Source organism: Porites lutea, chromosome 4 (genome assembly GCF_958299795.1).
Source record: "Porites lutea chromosome 4, jaPorLute2.1, whole genome shotgun sequence".
Classification (NCBI taxonomy): Eukaryota; Metazoa; Cnidaria; class Anthozoa; order Scleractinia; family Poritidae; genus Porites; species Porites lutea.
The window spans coordinates 43,084,781-43,106,651 of NC_133204.1; the positions used below are offsets into that span (position 1 = coordinate 43,084,781).

General features: G+C 37.8%; 1 protein-coding gene and 1 non-coding gene across 2 annotated transcripts; both read right to left on the reverse strand.

Annotated features, from left to right (window-relative positions):
* Positions 1-316: 316 nt before the first annotated feature.
* LOC140933690 (nucleolysin TIAR-like) lies at positions 317-20,833 on the reverse strand. Its single transcript, XM_073383301.1, has 16 exons — positions 20,769-20,833; positions 20,669-20,697; positions 20,470-20,566; positions 17,158-17,256; positions 14,749-14,806; positions 12,663-12,750; positions 9,987-10,062; positions 9,446-9,476; positions 8,446-8,508; positions 7,276-7,365; positions 5,799-5,883; positions 4,696-4,771; positions 3,246-3,311; positions 2,868-2,998; positions 2,121-2,167; positions 317-1,241 (listed from the first exon to the last, which is right to left on the reverse strand). The coding sequence occupies exons 1-16, from the start codon at positions 20,769-20,771 to the stop codon at positions 1,081-1,083; spliced, it is 1,200 nt and encodes a 399-aa protein (XP_073239402.1). The 5' UTR covers positions 20,772-20,833; the 3' UTR covers positions 317-1,080.
* On the reverse strand, positions 4,858-4,932 carry Trnas-aga (transfer RNA serine (anticodon AGA)). Its single transcript has one exon. It is a non-coding gene; the product is annotated as a tRNA-Ser (tRNA).
* Positions 20,834-21,871: the final 1,038 nt, after the last annotated feature.

Here is a 21,871-nt window from a genome sequence, read left to right on the forward strand (position 1 = left end):
GGAACAAAAGAAAATTACACTTGTAAAAGTTTTATTAAATTGGCTCCACCCTCTCCCGTCTCGCGCCTTTAGTCACGCGTGTGGTCATTTCCGTGTCTCGCGCGTTTCGCTTAAAGGAAGACTGCTCGTAGCCTAGCGTGCGGCCACCCCTGGCTGAAACATCCTGCCGCACGAGCACGCAAGAAAAATTAAACCTCTAGTACCCAGGGTATATTCATCGAGCCTCGAATGAGCAAAAGAGGATTTATTCCCCAGATTGTCAAGACTTTCAAGTTCAATTTCACGTGCAGGGAGGTAACTTAGTATAAACATAAACTGTTGTGAAAGTTATCTTTATTTTCTCTTTTTTTTCCTGATTTTCCGACGTCTCGGCGTCTGTAACCCTGCATTTCATTTATCATTTCCCGTTCGAAGGACACACCTTCGGTAGCTACAAAACTGCACTAGAGTTACTATAATACGCAAACACTTGAACTACATTTACGATACAAGACAGCACGACCAGCCAGACAGCTTCACATATACTGCGGCGAATTATACAAAGCTTTTCGATAAAACTACAGCAATTAACGACCTTTGTATGTTGAAAAAGTTCGATTACCATTTACGAAGTTAGAAATATTACAAAACACCAGAGATGATGACACTGTCACGGCGTTAATGGGATGAAAAATATACTTACTTTCGAATTACGAAGAGGCTGGACACTGGTTTTTGTTCAGAAAACAAAATGAAAACAATAAATATAAAATATACTTTTTAAAACTGTACAGTATCCGTGTATGATCGTCAAGGTTTGCGAATAAAACGCTTTCAGCGCCAACACAGCATTAAGCTACTTTTTCAACACAAAAGGGTTCAACGCTAACCAAGGAGTAGTTTTAGCTTAAATTATTTTGCTGATTTTCGTCAGAAGCACTTTATTCCTTTGCTTATTTCAAACGCTTCTTGCTTCTTTTTTTTGCCACTAAATCGATCCTCTACCTGCGCAAAGGACATGTCTATCGTCAACTCCGTTGACAGTAAAAATTCTCTATGTGGTTGACTTGGTACTCGAGTGTACTGTTAAACCACAGGACACTACTGTGTTGGATAGCCTGCAGCCTGCTGCATGACGTAAGAAGTTGCATTGGCAGGGGCGGGACCCCCTTGGTGTGGTCCCATCATGCCCCCTACTCCCATCATTTGTTGTGTTTGTGTGGGAGGCTGCTGACCAGCCGAAGATGCTGGCGTCATTTGAGCTGCGGAAGGACAGAGAAGAACAGTGACTGAAGGGAAAACGATTGCACGTGATCAAAAGACCTTAGTGGCCGTGTTGGTATTACACTAAGACGGCTTTTAAATGATGTCTGCTTGTCACAGATTAGCGGCATTTACGTGTCAGTAGTCCAACTTGAAAATATAACGAAAGTGTTTGAATCAATTAAAATCTCCGGAGAGTGAACTGATCTTGTTGAAGGGCACTATATCAACGGGCCTAGGGCAGAGCTCAAAATAACGGGTCCGGCCCTCTGGGGTTCGGCCAGAATGGCAACGTGTCCGGCCACAACTTCACTCGCCAGTCACGTTGACTTGTCACGCACACTCTTGACTCACTCTTATTCTAGAACAACCAACCAAATCCTTACCTGTAAATCCTGGATTTTTTTCTCTTTGTAAAAATACAATAGAAAATTGCACAAGGATTAGTTAACTTTTTCCCCAGTATTTTGACCGGTCAGAAACGAGACTTCACCAAGCAAAAATTTGTCTGAACGGTCATCGTGTGCGGCCACCGTCCGAAAATTATTTTGAGCCCTGCAGCGGTGGATCAATAATGTCATTTACTGTTTGCTAAAGTTTCGTACATCAGAGTTAACCTTAATAATTGGAGCGTAGTTTACACGAAATTTAAACTTAATACTTTAACAAGATTGGCAATAACATGTCTGTACAAAACCAAAACACCACCCGTTTTTTTTTTTTTACCATTGAGGCGATCACTTGTTCTCTACATGATTGTCAGTTTGATACTATAAAAAATGGTCGGAAAATGGGGTGCTTGTTTCTTTGCTAAATGTGACAAAAGTGGCAGACATCATTTTCAAGCGCCCATCTTTCCAGAAATGACAATATCTCACCGGGGTAACCTTGCATTGTTGCTTGAACAACTTGCATTTGCTGGTTTCTGTTAACAGAGAAGCAAAATAATAAATTCAAAAATAAATATATAAAAAATCATCTTTCTGTCACAAATTAACATTTTAGGAGAAACAGTGAACCTTTTTTTGGAAATCTTCTAGTTCTGAACAAAAATGTTTCCAATAACAAGCTTATCACTACTTAGACCTAAGGCTAACAATAACGCGGGAAAATGAGTGCGCATCGGTTGCCACAAAGGCGCGAAAAAATTTTGAAGAAAAGCACAGTAGTGCAATCGCTACCTTTGAGATGTACGGCTAAAAAATTTACAAGTTACCTAATTTCTATATGCTCATTCGGTTTCCACTGAAGTAATTTAATGAAAAAGAATTGCTTTCATGTTTACCGAAAGTTGACCCGTTACTAACAATTGCGTAAGGCCTGCTGCTGACAGAATGTTCCTTCTGAATATTAAAAGGGGCCAGGGGCTCGTTTCTCGAAAGTCCCGATAATTAACGGGCGCGGTAAGCTGTCTCTGTTTACATTAAAGATCGAGGTTTCAATAGTTTTGCATCTAACACGATAAAACTGTCAGTTAATAAAACAAAATGGGGTAGTTTGCTAGCCAGGACCCGCGCTCTTATTCTTTATATTTCGATTTGAATATTTGATTGCGGGCCCGAACAGTTAACGGGACTTTCGAGAAACGGGCCCCAGCCTGGTCTGGCTGCCAGATGTATACTAACCCGTAAGGCTGCTGTGGATAGTAAACATACTGAGCTGGCTGTGAAGGGTACTGAATATAGCCCTGCTGAGCCTGGGCTTGCTGTGCCATGCCCGGCTGGCTATAGAACTGTTGGTAATACTGTTGATAGTACTGGTGAAATAAAAAAAAGAAGAAGCGTGGTAAGAAAAATAAGGTAGAATGCAGCTTAAGGTTATGAGTCAACGAACTGACTTAGCAAGAACTGCTAACAAAGTCTTCCAATGAATGTGGGACTGTGGGATTAAGACAACTGGTGAGAGCTTGTTGCCGAAAGCAGTCAAACAAACACATTCTTTGCAAAGGGCAAATGTTAGGTTCAGGAGGGAATTAAAGTTAAACAGTATGGTTATAAGAATACCTGTTGCCATTGCTGCTGCACCGACTGAGTATTGGACATTTCTGCATTTTCCTTTCCCCAGGAACACTGTGAAAATATAGGTTATATTTTAAAATTTCGTTTTCTTCTTGAGCTCAAGCCAAGAGGACGGCGACGGCAACGAGAACGTCAAAAACGCAATGGGCAAGTTATTTAAACGAGGTCTAACTTATACCGCGGTTTAAGAAATCTTTCGACCTCCAAATCTCTTCTTTAGTGAGTCAATTTAGAAGATAAATGCTTTCCTAGTCTACACTTTATGCTTTAATGAAACTGTTCACGACAAATGGTGCTGAGAAAAAAGCGTTGGGCAAACTGAAAATGACTTAGAACGCGGTTTTGTTAAACACTGGTTAAAGTCCGTTTAAATAACCGGCCCAATAGGTTTAGATTTGCAAAACAACAACTCTGCACGTGCAACCGCACGCTTTCAACGTTTCTTTGCCGTCAGTGCACGACTACGAAGTAAAAGTGCCTAATTTAACGTTTTGTGGAGGACGTGAACACAATACAACGACTTCCTTTTTCTTTTCCTGAACTTAGATACAGTCTTGTAAAATTCAACCCCGGAAAAATTTGCCAACATTTGACGCATTAAACGAGATGGAATAAGCGCGATCACAATTAAGTTTGAAGCAACGCGAACTCACTTCTAAAGCCTAGGCCAAACATCAAACTTTTGGACGAAATGGAGCCTTATAGAGACAGTACCAATGATGTGATCAAAATAAAAGAGCCGTGAGGTTGTCACTCATTAGAAACAAAAAACAATTTCCCAAACTTTTTTCTTAAGGAAATTTGAAGAATAAATATTGATCTACTACAGAATGTTTTCCTGTTTTCTTATGAAACCCTGTGGAGATCTAGCCTGCGCACGAACTCGCGTCACATTTCGCGTGCCGCTCTCGCGTGACTTCTCGCGACTGCCTAAAATGGAGAGCTTGCTTGCTTATTGACTGTGACAACTGTGAATTCAGCCGGAGTGTCTCTTCCCAACCAACCAAGTTAATCTCGCAGGGGTATATCTTAAATGAGTGAGCAAATATTGCTACTATCACTTTCCAAAATATGAATCCCACATGCAGGACTGAGAAGGCATGCTATTGAAACACAGTCAAGGTGGTGAATCTAGAGGTACTGCAAAACACTTTATCCAGTACTCAGATGAGAAAGCCTATTCAATCCTTTATTCTTGTGAATAGCTCCTAAACATGCTCACGTTTTTCAGGCCTGATACAGCTCTACCCCTGGGTTACCAGTGAACAGGGTAGATGGGCTGTAACTAAACCTGGATTTTTGCTAATCCTCCTTTGAAAAAGTTGGACAGGAATTTCAGTGAAGCTGAAAAAGGTCTAGATAACATGTTTCTAACGTTACATGATATGTATCAGGTTGTTAGCCTTGTCAGCTGTTTGTGATTCCCTGTACTTACTTTCAGTAAATTATCTCCTAGTACCATTTTCTGGGCTTGGTAAATCGCTTCTAAAGCTTGATCATGTGTATAAAACCTGAAAAATATTTGATAAGAGTTACAGCTAAGAGTAAAACTTGGAAGAAGGAGAATTCTAATACTAGAAATCTCAGAAAAAATCCACGCTCCAGGTGAGAATCGAACTCACTACCCTCCGAATTCTAGTTGGGATGCTCTAACCACTGAGCTACTGGAAGCTATATAGCGAGCAGGGTCGAAATTTAATTATAAGTTAGGCGCGTAGGAGGGGGTGGAGGAGGGGAGGGTTCGAGGGGTTCGGTCGGACGAACCCCCTTTGGCATGCAAATACTGAGGTAACAGAAAACAATAATTACCCTCGGAAATTCAAAAAACTGCTGACTTTATTACGGTCGTAGCTTAGATTCCAAATTAAACATTGTTAAGAAGACTGGGTACACCAAAGAACCGAAGAATGCTGGAGTTGTCAAGTTTAGTTTATGAATAGCCATGACCTTACGGTATGTAAATCACCTTTAACTTCTCAGAGCCATTTAATGATTTATATTCTGTCTTTAGAGTGGTTTTCGTTTGAGTGTCGTAAAACCAAAACCAAAGTAATTACTCTGGCCAATCACATAGGACACAGACAATACACTGAACCAATCAAAACTCGAAGTAATTACATGTGGCTGACGCAAAGCGCGGGAAAATGCATGCGAGCGCGTCACAATTGGCTTTGGTTTTACTTCTGATTGGATGAAAAGGTGGCGCGAATCTTTTAAGCCAATCGCATCCTGTAGAAAGTGCAAAACCAATTACTTTTCGAAACTCAAATGAAAACCACTCTAACAACCAAAAAGCATTAAAATACACTTTTCAGGCTACTACATTCAAAGTTGAAGGAAGTTTCAAGGACTTGTACAGAAATGTAAGGACTTTTCAAGAGAAAATGGGATTCAAGGACTTTTCAAGGACTCCCCCTAAAGTTAAGACTGTGCGAGCCCTGTTCTTATCTGACCGAACATCATTTTCTGTTCAATATCAGTTTTATGAAGGAACATGACACGAAATAAACTGACCTCAATTATTAACTTAAAACTTACTTGATAAATCCATAACACTTCTCCGGGAATAATTTTACGTCATAAATTTGTCCAAACGGTGAAAAATTTTGCCGAAGTGTATCATCTGGCAAAGAAAAATTAAAAGCATAAAAGGTTAGAGTTTTGGAGTCCAGAGAACACAATAAAGCAAACTACAAAACTTGTGTCCACTATTTAATGCAATGACAAATCTATTTTTCAAAGGTTTGCATAAAAAGGAAGGGAGAAAATTTTTCACCATCATATAAATAATTTCGTTCAATCCATCATACACTCCAAGAGTACCATGCAAGCACGCTCTCTAAACCAAAGAGAGTTTGCTAGTCATCTACTAATGATAGGGTTATTTTCACAACTTGTACAGTTTTGTTGAAGGTCTTCCCATGAAATAACTGTACCTGTTCCTGAAGCCAATAAAGCTCCATATTTACCAAAAAATTTTTGCACTTCCAAAGTGGAAGACGGACCGTTTTAAGAACACTTTTATTTTGTCATCGTGCCTAAAGTACAACTAAATGACTCGGTTTGAATGCTTTTACATATTATATGCATGAATTTTTAATATTTTTAATACTGATGTATTGTAAATTATTATATTTTTAGCTTAGTTTTAATTGTAAATACGCAGTTCAAACTCTGGCTGCCCATGTATTTATTTCAAATAAAGTATCTATCTACCTGGGTATAGTCCCTTCAACCTCTCAAGGGGAAGGGAAGCACAGACAGAGGGAATACAAAAGACCACGGATGGATATTGCTAAATGGTCATAACCAGTACACTTGAAAAGGAGCCTCCTTGACTTGTGGTTGTGGGGTGGGGGGGGGGGGGGGGGGGTGGACTCTACAAGACAAGACTTCACTTATGTGCGCACTTGGTGAACACAATTTTTTGAATAAAGATTGGAGGCAAGACTTCAATGCTGTCAAACCTCCATTATAAAGATACCAAAGGGCAAAAGCCAAGTGTTTGTATTACAATGGCGCCTGTACTATAAAGAAAGAGAAAGCAGGAAGTTTGGTGTCTCTGGTACCAAAAAGAACTGTCTGCGATAGAAAGGTGTCCATGAAAAGGAGAGTTCAACTGTTTTTAGTTTACATGAAGCTCACAAAGTAGGGCATTCACAGACATTTTAATCTTATCCACTCTAGTGTCTACAAGTGATGGAAAGTGGTTAAGCAACTGAAAATTATTTCACAAAATAAAAAATGAGCTTATAAAAACAGCTCAAAATAATTCTTGTGGACAAAAGTGTGTGAAACTACTAATTTAGGCATAGAAATAATGAACAGTAAATGACAAGAAAAGAGGAAACCTGGTCACGTGGTGCAAATTGGCGTTTGCTGTTTGACATAAACGTGATGCTTAACCTTTCTGTTGGTAGGAAAAAGTAGATGATGCTCATGTTTAGGGCTTCAAGAGTTAGAACCAAGATGGCAGAATACTTAAACCAAATCAAAGGTAATGCACTAATATTACCTGTGCAGTACGGGGGAAGGTTCCCAACATACACAGTTGAATTATATGGCGACGCTTGTCTTGCAATTTCCTCCTTTGACTGAACTCTTGCTGTTTTCAAAGAACAACAAACAAAAAAAAATGAATAAAGAAAAAAGATATTCCGTAATTCCTCTATTAAGCCCCCCTCTCTAATAAGACCCCCCTTTTTCAGGAGAAGAAAGTTAATAAGCCCCCCCCTCCCCCCGTCTCTTTCAAGCCCCACTACCCTCCCCCTTGTTATTCTTCACTAATAAATGATGGACTGTATTAATCGAGCACGACCGTAAAACTTCCTGTTGACTATTCTGGGATGGTTTATTCACCAACTGGAAGTTTGGATCTGTTTTCAACCATTGGCTGCATGATCTCCAACTTCTTGTATTTGAGCTTTTCCACTTTGTATATTACAGTTCTTTGTGAAGAACAGATACCATCATTTTGCTAAATTAACCCCTCCATCTCTATTAAGCCTTCCCCCTCAACTGTGTTTGAAATAAATACGCCAACCGGGGGGGGGGGGGGGGGGGGCCTCAGTAGAGGATTTATGGTTTTATTTACCGCAACAAAATAGAATTGCACTGAAAGAAGCTGTGTCATAAATTTTATCAAAATTCTTACAGAAGAAACTGCCACAGAATTGAGTGAAACTTAAATATAATCGCTATAATAAAAAATTACAAAGAGGTATTATTAGCACAACAAATACAAAAGTATGCACGGAAGGACAAACTTGAAGAAGATTAAAACTAATTGTTGGTTTCTGAAAACTTGTTAGCTTAACAGTTTTTCAAACATCATTTTTGTTGTTTGTGATGTTTGATATAAAGCCTTGGAGGTATATTTGTTGGAGAAGAAGAAGAAGCAGTGATATTAAGTTTCATAGGGCACACGGAAGTGTAACTGATTGGAAATATTAAACAGAATTAACCAGACAGCCGTGACACAGCTGCTTTAAGGTCAGGGGCTGATGGTATGACCTCACAGTAATCTGTGATAATATTTTGTCTCGTGAGCCAAAATAGGCTATGTGGCAAAATAAACGCTACACACTTTTCATTCCTGCTGAAGGACACTTAAGATAAGTTGGAAAATTCCAGGTGAAAATCTTTGCAATTGGTGTACACCTACTGTAAAAGTGTAAATACTTACTTTGAGGAGTTGCCTTCCGAGCTGCCCAGTTTGTCCGAATGGATCTTCCCTTTAGTTGAGCACCTTGAAAATAGAAAGATGGCATTACTCTAAAACATTGGCCCCTGTATCTCAAGGGACCTCCCTAAGACTGAGTGTTGTAGCTTAACATGGTGGGGAGGTTTGTGCGCCTTGATGATTATGGAAGCTCTACCAGTTGGGACCTTGGTTCCTGGTGGGTTCAACCATGCTGGGCAGGTTTTGGGTAAAGAGGCGAGACCAGTCGCAACACCTAGCCCTCCACGCGATGGGTAGCCTCCCACAAACATCCGAGGACAACATTCCTTTCCCATTGCTATATTCGAATGGTAAGTGATCAATCAACACTTTTGAGATAAAGTGTTGGGAGGCTAAACACGACTCATAAGCTCGTGATAGTGTAAAAACATGACCCAGAACATGACCGTAGAGTTACCTTTTCCTTTTTTTTTTTCTTTCCTTCGCTAACGTTATGCAGTGCACAGAGAACTCTAAAATCCGACTGAGTAAATCTTACTTTTGCTGCTCTGAGTCTAACATTAATTTTGTTAGAGGTCATGAAGGTTTCTCAAAGTTTCATGCACATCGCGTAATTATCGGGTTACCCTGTGGTCAAGGTCAGCTTTCCAGAATTTGGAAAGTACAACTTGATTGGCTAAGCATGGGAAAGGAATGTTGTCCTCGGTGGAACAGGCGTTCGTGGGGAGGGATGAAATACGAGCTTCCCTAAAAACGCCTGTGTGGGAGGCTAGGCAATGGGTTAATGGCCCACCTCTGCAAAAAAAAAATGACATGTTACTGAAACCAGTCACACTTTCCAAGACAGCGTAATGGAGTGCAAAGAGGCAAGGTAAGGTAACGATATCAGGCGTATGGGGTAAAAAGGCACCCACCAAACCTGTTATACTGGCAGTACTGTTTATTTAACTAATAATCTTAAATACAACAAAATTTCTTTAATCATATAATTTTTTTTAATTACCTTTCATCTCTCTCATAGCTTTTTCAGCATCCTGTAAATAAAAGAAATATGGTTCATTATTTCTTCAATATGATCTGCAACTGTCGCTTGTGCAAATTCCTTGCAAACCTTTAATACTGGCAGTAGAAATAAAATAAGACAAAATAAAAATAACAACATACCACGATTTCTGTTTGGAAGAAAAAGTCAGTGTTTCAGATAAGTAAACACCCTCTACTGAAAATGGATAATGAAGTATCTGAAACATCTTTTGCCATTGTTTTTTTAAAAAACATCTATATCTTGCTATACAATGTATTGTTTAGGCACTTACATTGGCTTCACTGCTTTGCAAAAAAACAGATGAATTGCGAGCTAAAGTAGCAGTGGCCATTGTCTACTAACATAAGGGTTAACAGGGTTTTTTTATTGTTTGACAATGGTGAGATGTCGGTTAAAATGATACAGGCTGTCGTAAACAAACCATGATGAACAACATCTCTCATGATATTATCAACTGTATAAGGTGTTTGTTTGATCCTAGCAAGGGTAATGGACATACCTCCTTTTTGAGGAAAGCCACAAAGCCATATCCTTTAGACTTCCCAGAAGCAGTATCTTTCACAACACGGCAATCCCTAATTAAGAACATTCAAAGAACAAGAGTAGAGTGAACACTATCGATGATACAATTTAACAATACTGGAAAAAGAAAAGAAACAAATTGATAAAGCTCCTAAATTAAATTAGCAAAAGGTTAAATAATTCTTCTAACCCAGTAGTCTTACTTTAAACACTACAGGCTCATAGTTTCTCAGTACTATCATCAGAAATAAAGTCATCATTTTCAAATTTACTACAACACACCCTAACTTTCAATACACATGAAAGAGTGAAGTAATCCTTTTGAAAACTACAGAAAAAGTTTCTTTATTGGTAAATTTCTGTATACAAGTATACTTCACTAATCTTAAACCTCAACTAATTTAGAAGATAAAAAAGAAAAACAAGCAAGGAAAATGGCATACATCGCCTTGAGCGGGAGGCAATTAGTGCACATTCATCTGTATTCAAGCAAATAAGTAAGTGTTATTACACATGATAGAGCAAGCATGGATAAAAATATAAAAACATCAACTCAAATTAATCCTTCACCCATCTTTAAAGCATCAAACACATCTAAGGAATATTGAAGGCATGATAATACAGTAACGGAGCTTATGTTGAATCTGCCTTAAAAAGACAGTGATTTAAAGGTGAGGTGCCAAATCGTGATAAAAACATCTTTAAAAGAAAGAACACTAAAATAAATTGTGTGGTCTTTTTTCAAAAATTAAAGGCACAGTTTTCTTCTAAAGAGATAACAATAACCATAAAACCAAATGGAAAATTAAGAGGACACTAAAGGCTAATTCTTGAAGTGATGTCTACACCTTAGAGAACATCCAATAAGAGCAAAAACAACAACTGGAGACAATCTCATTTTAACAACTAAAGGGTGGCAGGTTGTGTTTCATTTGAGCAATCCAAGGTTAAAAACAAAATTGTTTGTGGTTTCCTGGGTCAACAAAAGAAAGCTGAGATAAAAAAAAAGCTTTACTTACCATTCTGAACTTTGTTTAATCAACACCAATATGAAATTTATATCACTCAAAACTATTTTGAACTGTGCCTCCCAGAAACAAGCAAACTCTTAAGTAGTATAAGTATTGATTTTTTCACTGCCAAAAACTACTCAAGGGAGTATACCAGGAAAAGGAGAATAATATAATATTTTATCCTTGAGTTAAATTTTATTTTCCTTTGACCCAAACATTACCAAAGCCAAAAACAAAGGAAAAATTTAAACGAAGGATAAAATAGAAGCAAAAAATAAATGCTCCAGTGGGTAGGCCAAAATTTCTGCTAGTGATAGCAAAATGGAGGAAACAAAAAGGTAAAACATTTTTATTCATCAAGCAAACATTATTAGAGTTTGCAGGTTATTGAGAAGCACAGTGTTTGTTATGTACTCTGGGACAATCAAAATCAGCAGATAATTGGATATTAATTTATGGTAAAAATATAAAAAAGTGGAAAAGACAAGAAAAGAACCTAACTGTAAGCATTCCCTTTGTTGGCATTGCATTGGTAATCACTGCAAACCAAAGACTTTGTCATTCCTGAGCTGCTATATGATATAATATTATTGAAGAGCTCAGTTTTAGGATTAATACAGCTGTAGATCAAGGGCTACAAGCAAGAACAATGGATAAGTTTTTATTTTAAATTTCATTTGACCAGATTTAAGGCAAAAGAAGGGGTTTGCATCACATCACCATGGGCAGTACGCAAGCAAACATTTTCTTATCCAGGCAAATTACTCAACATTAGGTGCCAAAAGTAACACTGAACTCAACAATAACATTAAACACACAATTGAACCTAATCTTGCGATAAATTACTGTGCTTTCTAATGACATGTGAACTTTGAAGTAACAAATGTAACCAGCGTTTATGTTTTTGGCTTGCGTCAATCACCCTGAAGGACCCATCAGGAAATATAGGTTTCCCTCAGCAGGTTCAGAAAGACTTGTCTGTAGGTTGTGATAGGTTGCAATGATGATTGACGGAAGCAAAAATTGTAACCGTTGGTTAACTTTTTGACTTTTGAGTTCGCCTATTATTGACTAGTGCAGTAAACTTAAGAGGCATGAAAATGCTTTTTGCAGCATGAGTGTTGATTTGTGGGACAAGATGCCTTTCAAGTCAACATACATTACAATTTGCAATATAACAAGAATTGTTTTTTCGCCAATTTTGGAAGGCACTTGCTTCACTGGCAAACTAGTTGTAAAGGGGTGGTGTTTCAGTACCTTGTCGTGCAAAAGCATTTTCAAAACCTTATGTTTTAATAAGAATCACCAAGACAAAACAAGGAGATTAGTAACACTTTAAAATGTATCATATGGAACGTTTCGCAAAAAATGAAACAGGATGTTCCACACTATTCAGAGCCAATAATCAATAAAAAAAATTGTAACTTTCAATTAGAAGCCTTTAGAACACAAAGTCACCAATGGCAACTATGAAGAAACTGCTACTCTTGTCAGAGAAGCAGTTCTCATGTACAAAATAAGGGCTATTACCAGAAGGTTCAGATGTTTGAGGAATGTTTTGTAAGTTTTTATTGATGTTACCCAACATAATATAACTCTACTGAATTTGTTTTCAAACAATACAAAACTTTGATACTTACGTTACAGTCCCAAAAGCAGCAAAAGCTTTATGAAGGTACTCATCATGAATCTCTGAATCAAGGTCACCCACAAACACGTGGTAGTGATCTGCAGTGAAATGAAGAGAGCACAGTTTTTTACCACTTCAGTCTTGATATTCATGTATTTAGGGTGCGAACAGGAAAACACTGTGAACACTTGAAATATCTCAAGAATGTTTATTGTGTTATGGGCAATCACAGGACAGGCTCAAGATCAGGATACACAAACTGGCCACAAAACCACAAACTAATTAACATTGTTGCTTGCGGTTTAGTTTTCTCATGCCTGATTGGCTTTTCTCTTGCAAGACAATAACATTCCTGAGATATTTCGAGTGTTTATGGTTTTCCCGGTTGCACTGTATTATTGTGGACTTCCAGATCAAAGACTGAAATAAATAACACATTTTAGCTTCTGAGTCCACTGTACCCATGGTTTTGGGTTAAAATCCCCCTTTCCCAAAGGCCAAATCATTTCTTACACAAAATCTTTACTCATTAGCATACACTTCTCATTCAATTCAGGTTAAACTGTAAATTTCTGAACATAGAAGAATAACCTCTGCCCAAAAAGGGAAGTCCAGTACAACAAAACAAAATATTGTTTGAAACAAGCAATGTTATAAACTCAACATTTAAAAAGAAATGTCTGGCCTTATCAACACTTTTATCACCCCAAATTTTTCACTTTCTGATGAGCGATATTAATTGCAGAGAGTGAAGTGTTGCACTGGCTGAACATCTAGTTCTAGTTGTTCACCTAGATGGCCAAATTAGTGACATCACATGCATGTTTTATTCACATTACTAGTGAAGCCATCATGCACTATACAGTACAGAAAATGAACACAACTTGGACAAAGTTAGGCAAATTGTCACTACAGTATTTTCTTACATTTTTATGAAATGATGGTGTGTCAATGAGTTTAACCACATTCATTTCGCAAGATGTGAAATGAAAGGGCTTGGCACGTAGATCCAGATACTTAATTACAGAAAACTACAGACTTCAGGTGAAAAAATCAATGAAGATGAACTAAATTTATGGCCATCAGAGGAGCATTTCTGTCGACAATAACTGTGCCAAAAATGTTTACACACAAGTTTACAAGTTGAAAATAAAGCAACTACAGTAAATAATCGTAAGTGGAAAAAACTCTAAAAATTGTTGCTTTTATCTCAAGTGTTAAAGAGACAATAAAATTATTGTTTAACCCTTTCATTACTAGGAAATTCTATGGCAAGATTACTTCTCACTCTAAAAATTGATCCAGTGCCGATGAACTGCAAACTCTTCGGCAGAGTTTTTGCAAAGTACTAATTATTTCTTAAAGATTTTTCCCAAAAATTTTGGAATTTTTTGGGAGTTTTACTTTGGTCACCATTTAGGGTAAAAGGGTTTAACACCCCGGAACTATTGAACAATGTCACTTGTCAATCTTGACTGGTTTTGAAGGATAAAACTGTTCTGAATTAAGTGAAGGCTGAATTAGAATATTATTACCCCCAGTCACAGATCTGTCAAATAGATTGGAGATAACACCACATGCAAATTGCTGGTAAATTTAGAATCAATCAGGAGGGGCAAAGGCAGGTTAATATAACAGAGTTAAACAAAAAAGTATTTCCATCCAAGAACCTAGAAGACAGAAGACCATTTCATAAAGATCTATAAATCTGCAAATTGAAATAAAAAGACATTTTCTTGTCCAAGGTTTGAGTGAACACAATCAATATTTATGAGGTCACTAATAAACTTGTTCAAGCCAATGACTCAAGCAATCCTTCACCCATGAATTTGCCTTTCTTTCTATTACAGTAAGCACAACCAGTTCATTTTTAAAGGGTCTCCTGATTCCTTTGTAAATGTAAGGGGAAAATAACCAGACTACATGCAAAATGAACCCAACTGATAACTTTAAATGAAATAAAACTCAAACATGAGATAGTTAGTCCTTAGTTTTCTGACATGATAGATTGAATACTAATTGCAGAAAGTCCATTGATTATCTGCATGAATGATTCTGTAAGCAGAGAGATAAAACAGGAAATTTTTTGTACTTACTACTCGTATCTTTCCTCATGCCTCCAGTGTTGTTGGTAGCCCAGTTCACCTTGATAGGCTGCAGGGTAGAAGAGGAAAAAAAGAGAAACAATGAATATCATACATTATTGATAACTAATTATTGATCTCCTTATTATAGCAAGCTGCCTGAAGCAGGTATTCACTCCACGATGCAGGTGGCCTGTTGTGAAAATTAGTATTGAAGTCTTAAAGATATCTTGACCAAATATACACACCCTTATAACCAAAACTGACAAGTTGAACTTAGTTGGTTCAAATTTGTGATTAATACATCACAGCAGAGGATAACCTACACACACACACACATAAAAACAATTACAAGCTCTACAGAATCAATGCTGCCTAAGAACGTGGACAACTGTGGGGAGAAGAAAAGGGCTTCTGTGATCTGTTCTCCAGACATGACTGATCTGGAGGGAGACTATTGGTCAATAATGTAAACAACTTTCTCCAGAACTCCAAAACAATAATCTCTTAAAACCACAAGGAGTAAACATGTCTGAAAAGCCTAGCATCCCTGGGGTTTCTGCATTACCTCAACTGTCTTCTGGAAACATTCACATTTACTCTAATGCTTAACTGTCACCTGTTTCTCAATGTTATATTGTTATGTACATGTGCCCTTGAAAAGTTTAAAAATCAAAGAAGAAAAATCGTACCTCATTTTATTCTTAGCTAGATAAAATTTGCACTTGAAACACTAAATCTAAAACACAATCCAGTAAACGAGCCAGTCATTTTCCAAATTAGTTTGTGAAAAATAGGAAGACTGTAGACGTCACTATCTTAGTATGTTATTTCCTGAAAAAGTTTGAATCAGTTAAAAGCTCTACAGTGTATGTATTCATTGCTTTCAGATAAAATATATGTTGTGAGTTAGTTTTAAGTTGACTTTAGTCAGCGAGTAAATGAAATTACAAGGCAGGTGTAGTGAAATCTTTTTGGCATTCAAAATAAGAAAAAATAGAAAGGGAAAAACATTTTGATGAACAAACAACTAATGTTGACAGAGCTTCTGGTTTTTATCCTGGACAAAAAAGGAAATTAGGCAAGGAATTAACATTATCATAGCAGTAAGCAATACAGCAATGCCTCTAGTCTTTTCATTCCTAGGGTAGTTATCAGAAACATGACTGTGGTGTTGTTATAACTTTTGAGTCTCCGTAGGAAATTGTATAGAGTGACCATTCAAATGAAACCTCTTCTTGATCAGGTACTATTAATTTGTTGAGTATTTCATTGTAATAATCAAATTTGAAATTTTCTTCAGTAATGCTTTTAGCCTCCCTTGGGAGAGAACAGGTCAATGAAGGGTTTGTCCAAACTATTACGTGTCTGACACCCCACTACCTCTGACTGAGGGTGGTCAATTTAGACAACGCTATACAGCAAGAGAAAGCCTTGGCCTCTTCCAGAAAGTCACAATACTCATTTTGGAACTCACTTTTACTAGTTTAACACATCTATCCAGCAATTCCTCAGGTTTGTTGTCAACACTTATGGCTTCCGAAGTAACTTTCAATATCCCTTTCCAGCTTGAATAAGCTTTGCTATGACTACAAAGCTTGATGTTAAGTGGATAATGTACTATGTATGACATAATTTAATAATGAAGGTCAAGGCCACTATAACTTAACTCAATGACACAAGCAACAGGTGGCACAAAAACAATTTTTGCAGGACATAATTTTTCACAGATTTGCTCTCTGACTGTTTAAATCACATTCCCATGTGAAACATGATCAGGGAAAATCTATTTGGTTATTGAATTTTAGTTAAACTGACTGCAAGCAGAGACAAAATTTCTTCATTCACAACTTGCGCTGAGGATAATTCACATTGCGAACGAATTTTTCAGGATGTGTAGCAAATCCAGAATATTTTGGGAATTTGATATATTGATTTTGATATTTTCTTTGAGTGGTGACATTAAGATTTTATCTTTGTCTTCTTCATCCTTCCTTCATGAATGAACTTGAGGGAGCAGTAAAAGAACCCACACTACTGTTCACAAAAAGTAGGAGGAGTTTCCCTGGTTGTGGGGTCTACCTCTGTGTTTGTTGTCAGGGGCTGGGTTACTCTCTATAATGGCCTACAGTATATGGGGGAGCCTGCCTTGGGGCACAGCCTCCCCATATAAAACTTGTTGAGTACCACCACCCCACCCCGCCTTCCCGGGATAGCTACAGCCAGTGGTGCCTTTGCATGCTGATGACGAGATTATTCTTCACACATAACATAAAAGAACACATACTGTTGTCCTCTCATCTAAAACTATTTCCTTATCCCCTCGCTCCACCCCCAATTTTAAGCAAAATTTTTGGACTGGATATTAATAAATTAATATCCTTATTTATTATTCAAATCTTTCATGATTCCTTTACTCACCTTCTCATAAACATTTCGATTGTTCATTGCAAATAGAGCCTGTTCAGCTGATTCTCTGGTTTCAAATTCCACAAAGCAATATGGGTCAGTTGATCCAGTCTACACATGGAAAAAAAACTGATCAGAAATATATTTAAATATATAAACAATAAATTTAACCACCAGTGCGGATCCACATCCCTTTCACTGCTTGTGACGTTATCAGTTTTAACATTTCATCTAACTTGTGCAGGCGAAAAAGATCTTTCAATCCATACCAGAATGAACACAATTTAGTCAAGGAGGCCCAAGAAAAAGGCAAAAAACCAAGTAATATTGGCCAAAAACTGCCCATAGACTGAAAGCAGTCTCCTTTTATCAGGAGCATACACAAGGGGTTGGAAGTGAAGCTGTGAGGAATGAGGGCGGAAACCTGAGCAAAAGAACGCTAAGAAATTCCGATGGGATCTTTGATCTGGTGATTTGCTGCTTTTCACGCCTCCTCTATTGACAGCTCCTTCCTTTTTGACTATAGGTCCTTTGAAGCTAGCCGTGGCACGAAACCGCCATGCTGGAGAGCAAAAGTCACACTGGGACAAGACAAACCAAGGAAATTACCATTTAAAATTATGTATGCCTTTTGTTTATCATGTCCCAGTACGATTGTTGCTCTCCAGGATGGCGGTTTTGTACCACATGAATGGCTAGCTGCAAAGGGCCTATTGACACCATTTTGCCTTCTTTTTCCTGCAAAGAAACAGTGTGTCTGTTATCTGTGAGGTATTGCAAAGATGGTATCGTAGTGAATCCCATGGTTCACCACTGGCTGTCACATAGAAAAATTTTGAGGATGAATACAGGGCTTGAAATAATGGCCGCTCAATGCCATATCCGGTCAAAAGTATTTCAATGTTGTTATTTTGCCCGAGGTCTATCTCTAAGCTAATGAAGGGGGTCCAAAGACATGCAACAAGGGTTCTCCTGTCCGAGCTAATGAGTAAATTATAGACGACTAGTTGGATTTCACTAAAACATAATAATTACTATCTCGCCAAAAACAGGTTGTATCCAACCAAAAATAGGTTTGACCAACACCAACTGCAAAATTTTTCAAGCCCACATAAAGAATTTATTTTGACTGAGAATATATTTCAGATTTCACAAAGGCAATGACTAGTTAACCCAGGAAGACCTCGGCTTCCATTTGGAAACTGGAGTGCACTTTTTGTTCACCATGTGCTACGAAAGTTTGACTCAGCCACTGCAAAAATTGGACATCTTTGAGACTGAGATTTTTTTGCTGAAAGATTGACAAGCAGGCAGCATATCAGGAATTTCCATTACACTGAAATGGTCATTCAGAATACAATAACACCTCTGCAGTCATCCTTTTTCCTCTCCCTCCCCAAATCTCCCCTACTTTTTAAATTTAATTTGCGTAGTTTTACTTTTTCGCTCACCACATGTGGCTCTGAGGAAAGAAGGACAAAAATTCCCATAAAGATCTTGTTCCACTACCCATAAACCCATCCTTCCATCCAATCCACTGCTCTGGATAATATTTTGAAACTCTTCTCTAGAATTTCTAGTGTTCATACTTACAACACTTGACCTCAACCTCTGAACATTTTTATACTAAAGAATCTCGACTCAATGTCAAACGAAATGCTTTTTCGCGTGTTGGGGTCAAAATTTGGAATGGGATACCTCAAATTCTTAAAGAATGACCGAAAAAAGCTTTTAAAAGATCACTAAAAGAAATGCTACTCGATATCCTTGAAACTGAAGACTCCTATATTGATGTGGATATGATCGTCATGAAAATGAAAAAGTAATTCTCTTGTCCTTTATTTTCATTTTATTTTATTTTTAAAATTCCACTTTAATATTGTCCTTGCATTTAAGTAGAATAGTATCTATTTAATGTAAAAATATATATACTTATATAACGTCTAATTTCTTTGTATTTGTCTAGTTTGTAGTAAATTATGTCGCCTGGCCTGCCTCGAATAGCGTCGCTAACTGCAGACCAGTCCCAATGTATCTTTTGTTATATTTCCAAATTTAAATAAAGTTGAAGTTTAATCCTAAGATCCTTAATGCCTTCCCAAAAACTTTCACACCTTAATGAAGCCTTGTAAAATAATGCCCAGGAAAAGAAAAACAAACCAGGCAAGAAAAATGATAGATATAAGAGGGGAGGAGAGAAAGCAAAAAGTAAAATTCAAGACTGCTGTGGCACTTATCTAAAAATTGTACTTTCTGGATATGCCCAAACTTCGGAAGCTGATATTTTGCATCTGGAACAGAAGGCTGGAAAGTGTTCAAGCTATAAACGGCATGTTGGGCAGTTTTGGGCATGTTTGAGTGTGGTGCCATGTGCTGACCTTTTCAAAAATTGATGTCACGGCAGCTACAGCATGTGCTGGCAGAAACACAGCATTTTGATAAATGAGCATGCGCTGAACCACGAACCTGTCCCTTTAAAACATCCCTCTTCCAGACACCAGTTATTTCTATAACACCTCCCCCCCCCCACCTCCCTCCTATCATCCCTTATCAGAAAATTTTCCCAACAATCTTGTATGTTTCATTGTACACAGATTAGCCACCAGTTAAACTGGTTGTTGTTTCATACAGAAAGCAAAATATTATTAAAGGAACGTGAAGGATGGGAGAGAAAGCTATTGTTTTTGCCTGATTTTTCCCCACTCAGTTTCCCAATAAATATTAAATATAATTTTAGAATTAAGAAATATTTTGATTCCAAGACTTACATTTTCTAGAACTGAAAGAATTAGACCGCATATTCATGTGGCATTTTTTTTTTTCGCTGAAAGAGAACTTCACTACCGGAAGTTTGGCGACAAAGTTATCAGGTAAAGAACTTGTCAAATACAAACAGTTATTACTCTTCCATAAAATAATCAGTATTTCAAACATTCTGGGCTTCCTTATCGTATTCAGTTACAAGCACAGAAAACTAGATTAACTCGAATTTATTTGGTATCTAGCTTAATGTGTACGCGCATGCTTATATCATGATGAATTGAAGTTCGTAGTAGAAAATTTAGCTTACAATTTTTTTAAAGGAAGCGAGGCTAAGGAAGAACTCATTTACCACCATACTTTTTAACAGATCAGCGTCTGCCAACGATTAGCAAGGAGCCAACATATTGAAAATGATTATGGGGCACCATTACATACAAAAAATAATAACTGACAAACATCTATTTAGTAGATAGCTTACAAGGATTGCCGTGGCGTCGAGAAAATGCCGGCCGGCTGATCAATTCAACTCTGTCTCTACAAAAAAAGAAATGCACTACCTACCGGGTTAATAATCTTGCATCGTACAACCTTTCCGCATTTGGAAAAAACATCCTTGATAAACTGTTCGGTACAACGGCGATCTAAGTTCCCCACGTAGCTGAAGTTAAGGAGAATCGGAAAAAATGTTAACGACAGCGTGCAACTTCCTGAACAACAAACATTAAAGATCTCCAATTTCTTCGAAGTTTTTTTCACTTACAGACTGGTCCTCCTGTCATTTATTTCGTCCTTGAAAGAGAAAAAGGGTTCATTAGCGGGAAGAATGTGCCAAAAATTTGATTAACTTTCTTTTAACTTACCATTCTTGGCTTTATCAAAAGATGGAATACCACGGAGGAAAACTGACGAGAAGCCTGTGCCTGAGTGCGCACGCAACTGAATGGCTACGTCATAAACGATGCCACTTAGAACTATGGGAAATGTTTGATCTCTCCGCGTGCTTGGGAAGCGCGCGCGATTCGGAAAGTTTTTTCTTATACAGTGGAACCCCCGGGGGGGGGGGCGGACTCCGATTATGAAAGGGGTAGGGATGCTCGTCGTCTCGCCTAGGGGTGTAAAGCTTAGGGGTGTAAATTTCGGATTTTGGTCTCACTTAGTTTGTTCTGGGCAAAACGCCTTCATATTTAGCCGTGAAGGTACAATTCAAGGAAAGCCACCGTCCGCCCTTTTCCGCAATAGATGGTCTCTATCACTAGGCATGTTTGCGCTGGAAAATTCGCCAAAAAGTGCTCAAAACATGGCAAAAAAGAGTGCTCAAATAGTGCTCGAATTTTGAAAAAGTGCTTGAAAATTCGAAATAGTGCTCGAAAGTTAGTTGTAGTTTTTAATTATTTCCTAGCAGATGTTGATAAATATTCTTAGTTTTATCAAAGCTTTAACTTTCGATTTTTTCTGATAGGTGACCAAACTAGAGGTCGAACACGAACGGTTTTTTTTTTTCAAAATCCACTGTTCCCATGGTTAAAAGGATAATTGTGCATTTTCATGACTGCAGTCAGGAGACAAGGTGGAATGATTCAGATTCATGATAACAGAATTACTCGGCTTACTGAAAACGTTTCGAAGACAAGATATTGCATTAAAAATGAGGAAAATTGTAAAAAAAAAGTGCTTAAATGTTGCCCAAAAAGCGAAACATTAAAACGCTAAAATTCCCCTTCCAGTACGCGTGGAATGCGTGGCGATTTCTGTGTTTTTCGGCAACGTCTAGAAAATCTTCTAAAGACATTGGCGCTCTTCGCAGGCTCTGTTGGCAGTAGACAGCGTTGTTAGCTGTTCATTGCCAAAATAGCGAACAGCTTCGTATGTTTTGGTGTTTGCGCACCAGGACACCAAAATCTCCCCAGTTGGACGGCTTCCATTAACAAATTAAAGCATCTGTCAAGCTTTTTGGTTAAGTTCT

What these genes read in the sequence shown, in the direction of transcription:
- LOC140933690 (XM_073383301.1), bottom strand. An exon ending in TCGGAAGGCAACTCCTCAAA is followed by an intron (nt 7,366 to 8,445) that starts GTAAGTATTTAC and finishes CTTTGAAAACAG; the next exon opens with CAAGAGTTCAGTCAAAGGAG. An exon ending in TGCAGCAGCAATGGCAACAG is followed by an intron (nt 2,999 to 3,245) that starts GTATTCTTATAA and finishes TTATTTCACCAG; the next exon opens with TACTATCAACAGTATTACCA.